This window comes from Charadrius vociferus, unplaced genomic scaffold (genome assembly GCF_000708025.1).
Source record: "Charadrius vociferus isolate BGI_N301 unplaced genomic scaffold, ASM70802v2 scaffold162, whole genome shotgun sequence".
Taxonomy (NCBI): Eukaryota; Metazoa; Chordata; class Aves; order Charadriiformes; family Charadriidae; genus Charadrius; species Charadrius vociferus.
This window is the reverse complement of record NW_009647236.1, coordinates 4754644-4760643: the sequence shown is the minus strand read 5'-3', so window position 1 is coordinate 4760643 and position 6000 is coordinate 4754644. Positions and strand designations below refer to the sequence as shown.

General features: G+C 40.5%; 1 protein-coding gene across 1 annotated transcript in view; it reads left to right on the top strand.

The window, feature by feature from the left end:
• The first annotated feature begins 987 nt into the window (after nucleotides 1-987).
• The window catches only part of GRAMD1C (GRAM domain containing 1C), a 53329-nt gene continuing 48316 nt past the window's right edge, over nucleotides 988-6000 (top strand). The window contains exon 1 of the mRNA XM_009879916.1: nucleotides 988-1109. Coding sequence (XP_009878218.1) covers nucleotides 1062-1109 — 48 coding nt within the window. The 5' untranslated portion in view covers nucleotides 988-1061. The remainder of the gene's footprint in view (nucleotides 1110-6000) is intronic.

The following is a 6000-nucleotide window of genomic DNA, read 5'->3' as shown; positions in this document are numbered from 1 at the left end:
AGTTGCTGCGAGTGCGTGTGTTGGCGTGGAAGGCCTCCGGAGAGCAGCCGGCGGCCCTTCTCCCACCCCAGGCAGCCTGGGGTGTCTCTGGGTGCTGCCTCACCCCGTTGTCTTCTCTCCGGCGTCACCCCAGCCTGGGCCGCGGGCTTGGCTGGGGCCTCGGGGGAGCGCTGGCCCCTGGCTAGCCACGGGCACGCCTGTGTGCCAGCATTGGTTTGGGGTCGAGTCGTTTCAGACTGGAAACGCAGCTTCGTCTCTTCCTGATGGATCCAGTACTACGGGCGGTGTTAGTTATTAGTTAGGTCCCTGGGCTGGTTTTGTACCAGTTTGCTCGGTGGCTTGGGACAAGTGTCTTTCTGTGGCTGAGTTTCCCTTCCTAAAGTAAAACTGACCTCCCAAGTGAAGAATATTGATGTCAAGGGAGAGTGCTACTAAAGTACTTGTCTTTATAGTAAGTGATACAAGTAGAACTATTTGCCTGTGAAGTGTTGTGCTTGTATTTATATGTGACAAAATGTACAATTTAGAGTGTAGCTAATAATAAGTATAAATATTTGATGTGTTTGTATTATAATAATATATGTCAGTCCTCTGGAAAATGCTGCACCCGCATGACCTTTCTGAAGTTTTGAAAGGTCCCACAGATTCTAGAGATGTGCTGCATGTTATGCACTGGGGTCTCACGTTGATGTTATTCCAGCTCTAAATGTCTGCGCAGCTTCAATGTGGAAGTTGGGGGGCTGCTGTGGACACAAAATACTCTGATAAAAATGTAAGTAATAATTAAATATAGTATATGCTGGAAAAAATGTAAAATCAATGAAAAGGCTGTCAGTGGGACATGATTCCATGCCACTCACCTTGGTGAAACTAGCATTTCAAGTTTTATTTAATACATAGTTGTTAAATGGATTAACTATCTTCTTATTTCACCTTTCTCCTCTGTTGTTGAATTACATACCTGGCTTCTTTGTTCACAGGAAGTTCATGAAGTGGATCATGGTCTTATTAGCCAGCTACTTGCTGATTCAGAGGAGACTCTTAGTTCGTGCACAGAGAAAATGCAGGGTCCTGCTCAATACAGCTGGAGTGCTGACTGGAGCTTTTGGGTAATGTGTTTTATCTTTCTTCTAACTTGTGTTTTATTTATATATATAATATATGTATGTTTTAATTGATATATGTGTGTATATGTACTAGCTTGATATCCACAGTTCTCAAGTTGCTTTGTGTTCGTGAATTAGTAAAGCGTTCTCCACCTATGTAGTGAGGTAGGTAATTTTATCATTATCAGCTTAGTAAAGTGTAAGCTGAGACTGAGAAGGGATGAAGTTGTTTATCTGATGTATCAAGTTAGTGACAGGACTTCTGGCTTCTGTGCCCAGTCATCTCTCCCAGTTCCTTGCACGGTTCATTAACCTATCCAATGTCTCTTTATGCCTTTAGAAAGATGTTGTTGATATTTTTTAACAATAAGGACTGAATTTTGATTCTTAATGTTGGGTAGTTCTTCTGACACGCTTTCCTAGTGTCTGTTTTTTATCAAGTAGACACATTTGTTTTCCACAAAAGTAAATAAGCTTCCTGTGTTCTGTGTAAAGAATGGGATTTGTGAATAAGAAGGGCAGAAAGGAGGGGTTCAATTTTGCTCCTGTCCAGGGAGATATCCCACTAAAAGTGGGGAGTGTAATAATAAATGCCATCTTTAATACTCCTCTTGTGCTTTTGATGGATTTTTCTCTCTCTCTTTTTTTTTTATGCTTCGAGAGAAGGTAAACTTACGTGTGTAGACTTAGAGAGTATGTTTTGTTGTTAGTTTGGTGAATGGGTTGCTGCTGTTAGATAGCAAAGGGGGAGCACTTGTGTGTGCAACCACAGGCAGGGTAACACCTGATCTCATGAGACTTAGATTCCCTTCCTCACAGCTCTGACAGTCTGACTCAGGTTCTGCATCAGGTGGCCTCAGTAAATTGGCGTGCTTCAGCTTGTGCGTAGGAACGTCATCTGGACTACTGTGTCCTTGTCCTGATGAGGTCATCGGAGTGTTCATTGCGCTCAACAGGTGAAAGATTAAGTAACTAGCAAAGGCCATAGGGAATCTGTGGCAGACCTGTGAGCGGAACCGGGGGATCAGATTTCCCAACTCCCTTATTTATAAATTTAGCATGTATGTCTCTTCATCCCTGCTGTTCAAACTACGCGAATATCCTAACAGTCAGAACATTGATTTTGCATCTCAGGCCCAAGCATAAACTTCCCCCAAAATGCATGTGTACTTTTAAACTGAGCAACAGTAGTCTGGAGCCAGTAGAAATGGGACAGGCTGAATGAATCCCAGCAGGTCATAGAATTGTGTTGCTAGAGACTGAGTACTTGGATCGTTCAGTGTTTTTCTCCACTGTTCCTACAGCGACAAAGATGATACAAGGCCATTCCGCCTGTGCACAGCTGTATCTCTGTACTTGAATCGATAGCAAATCATGCTGCGCAGACATTGTAACTGCCAGCTGTGCTGTCATTAGATGGAAAATTGGGCTATGTAAACTCACTCTTAATGGTTTGTATACAACCGTTAATACAGTTGGTAGTTTATGTGAGGAGGAAACCTGTTTAGGTCTTGCGGTCAGTTTGTTGGACTTGCAGTTAGCAACTCAGTCTTTCCGTGATAAGCTTGGCAATCTAAAATAAAGTAAAGTATAATATATGAAGATTATAACTTGGCTTTGCGTTTCTAGGTTTGAGACGCATGCCAAAGGTTAGAAGTTTCTTTGAACAGGGCTTTAGGCATGTACAGTGCAGGGTATCGTGTGTCCTCACAGTACCACTTTATGCTTCCTGCGGTAATGCATGCCCGTAACTTCAGGGGAATAGGATTCTTCAGTGCAGTGGCAGCTGCTAAGAGTGTGAGGTGCTCTCTGGTGTGATTAAATGGTTGCCTTCTGTCTATGATTTATACTTCAAGACCTCAGAATTTGTTTGAAGTTACTGTTTATCTGGTTCTGCAAATATGACCTTGCAGTTAAAACAAAGGAATTGTGTAAATACTTGCCTCTTGTAACATAGTGCTGTGGCTTGTAAAGTTCTAGCTGTACTGTTTGTCACTGATTAGTTTTAAAAACCTCCACCAATCTGGTTATGAGAGGCTGTGGTACTCATTTTCTCAGCCTCAAGGGGACTGAACTTAGAAGCAGCACAAGGCAGAAAGTCACAAATTCAAGGCAAAAGTTAAGATCTTCTAATTAAAATGTTGTGGCATTGGCATCTTTCCCTGCTTTTCTAGACAGAAAATGTGTTTTAATAACTTACTTGCATGGTTGATGATCAGCTGCTGGCTACGTAAACAAATCATTAAAACTCCCTAAATACTGAGTCATAGTAAATGTGTGTGTGATAACATGGAAGGCAGCTTATTGCAGGGTGCGAAAGCACGTGTCGCTAACATTTGACAAAGGATGATCTTAGTGTCCTGTGGCAGGTGTGGATTTGTTATGCTCATTCCTACTCTTAAGTCAGTAGAACTAAGGAATTGCTACAACAGCAAGGCTAGCCTGCGGTAGCATCCAGGGATCAGCTTTGGTTGCCTGAGTTATTTGCTTTGAGAGGCTGCACGTTTCTGACAACTTTGGTTTGCTCCAAGGATTCATTTCTTCTAAGTATGTACTCTTGCTTCTGTGATGATGGAAACCGAATATGGATGTTAGAGCCTGACTGGTTTGACTTCAATTTTTCATGGATTTGAGTGGGAGTAGGCAGTTGTGCCATGCCTCTGGAAGTCAGGCCAGGTATCATGAATGCTCAATAGGTGTTGTGAGCACACGTAATTAGCAGCAAGCTAGGGTTGGGAGCCTCTGGGTTATAATCTCTTTCCTGACTATGGTGAGTGGGGAGAAGGAAGGGTAGCAGAAAAACTATCAGGGAAGGAAGAAATGAAGGGAATCCTACAATGTGTAATTTTTTTCCGTCTCTATCCAAAGTATATATTTATTTTTTTTAGCTTTATGGAATAATTTTGAGAACCAAGTCCTTTTCTGTACTACTGCAAGCAAGTCTCAATTTTTAAACTGGTAGTGCTACTAACTGCTGTTTTTAAGGTGGGTGGTTTTTTGGTTTTGTGGTTGTGTGTGTTTTTTTTTTTTTTCCCCCTGAAAACAGTTCCCTGGAGATGGACAAAGCTAGACTTCTATAGCCTCACTGGAGGAAGAAAAAAAACTTGCTTGTGAACTTAATCTCAGGGGTTTCATTCTTTACTGGAATCTGTAAAGCTTGCATTTACTTTTGATTAAGTGGTTCTAGTTTTGGCACCTGCAAATAGAAATGATGAAAGTCAAAGATGCTTTGGAAATTAAGTTACATCTGGAAGCCCTATCTCAAGATTCTGAATTCGCATTTTATCCTTTTTATACTCTTCATACTGAAATATAATTAAATTTAATATCCTTGGAAGAAGAATCACATGAAAATATTAAGTGTTCTCCTACTGTTATGAAGAAGATAAAGGTGAATGAGGAAGCTAATGAAAAGGATCCTTGCATCAAAGTGAGGGTGTTCTGTCTGGGGACTCTAGTTTCCATTAATAAACAGTCAAAGTTCATATATGTCTACAATAAGAAGAATGCCTGTGGAAAGAAGGAACAAAAAAGTAAGTCCTTCCTTTGCAAAGAAAAGGTAGGTTGAAAGAGTTGAAATCAAGTGAGCATCTCTCAGAAAATTGCTTTTATCTGGGAGGCTTGCTTAAGAATTTGGAAGTGTGAGGTGTCAAGAAGGTGTTAGAAAGAAAATAATAAAATAGGCTTTAAAAAAGCCACCTTGATTGCAATGTAATGTCAGTTTAAAGAGTTGGTCTGTGTGAAGGAGTACAACAATAGAAGCAAACAAGAGATACAGTGAAAAGTGAAAGGAAGCGTTTTATTTTTCATAATACAAGAACAAGTGAGGTTGCACAAGATTTGGAAAAGGATTTTGATTTTTGACAAACATGGATTTGGTTTCTGTGAGAAAGAGCTGGTCTGTGGGAGCGTGTGAGAATATGAGTGCCAAGAATAAGATAAACATACATGACTCAAACCTGCACAGGAGGGATGCAGATATACATTGCAGTTTGGAGGATAACTTACTGCAGCACAGATACAAGTTGACATACTTTGGGGCCCAAGACTAGTAAGGGTTAGATGAAATATTTCTTGCATCTGTAGTTGTTTGAATGCTCTGTCGACCTTTCTCTGAAGATTCATGTTCACTCTGGGAATGGTTTACTGGGCTTGTTATATCAGTAACTATGTTTTGGCAGGCTGGTGTTTACGGCCTTCTGACAGTTGCTTCATCTTCTGTCTTGTATACTTGGTATTTTACTTCCGAAGAAAGCTTTTTCTTCTCATCTGTGCCTCCAAATGTGACATCATGACTTGTGACATCAGAGGATAATTTTTAGCCTCCTTTTTATTTGCTAATAGGGAGCAGCCTGGTAAGGAGGACGACAATTGGATAGATGTTGTAATTCTCCAAAGAGAATAAAAATCTTAAGCACACTTACACTATTTTTTTTCTGAAGTGTCATAACTTTAATATAAATAGCTCTTGCTGTTCATGTAACATTGATACGTTGTTTATCTGTCTGGAATCTCTAGAATAGGTGATTATTTTTTTTTTTCTTTTGGAGTCCTGTGATAGCACTGATGATACAGAAGCAGCATTTTAAAGTAAGAAAAGAAACTGCAGTTATGACTAGTCCTTGAGCTTGGCTGATTAGGCTAAAGTGTTTTTATCACTTACTTTCACCCTGGAAATGTCTTATTTCTGTTGATTCAGCTCCAAACTGAGCATTGGTGTAGATCTGACTGCCACTGAGTTGCAGCCTTTTCTGAACAAAGACTGGCAGTTGGTACCCTGTCTAAATAAGCTTCCTCTGGCTGCAGCAGTGGTAAGTCCTATATAATGTGAATTGTTATTATACGCACCTAAAGAAGTAGTCTAGAATCTGAAAGTTAAGTTTAATAGATGAGG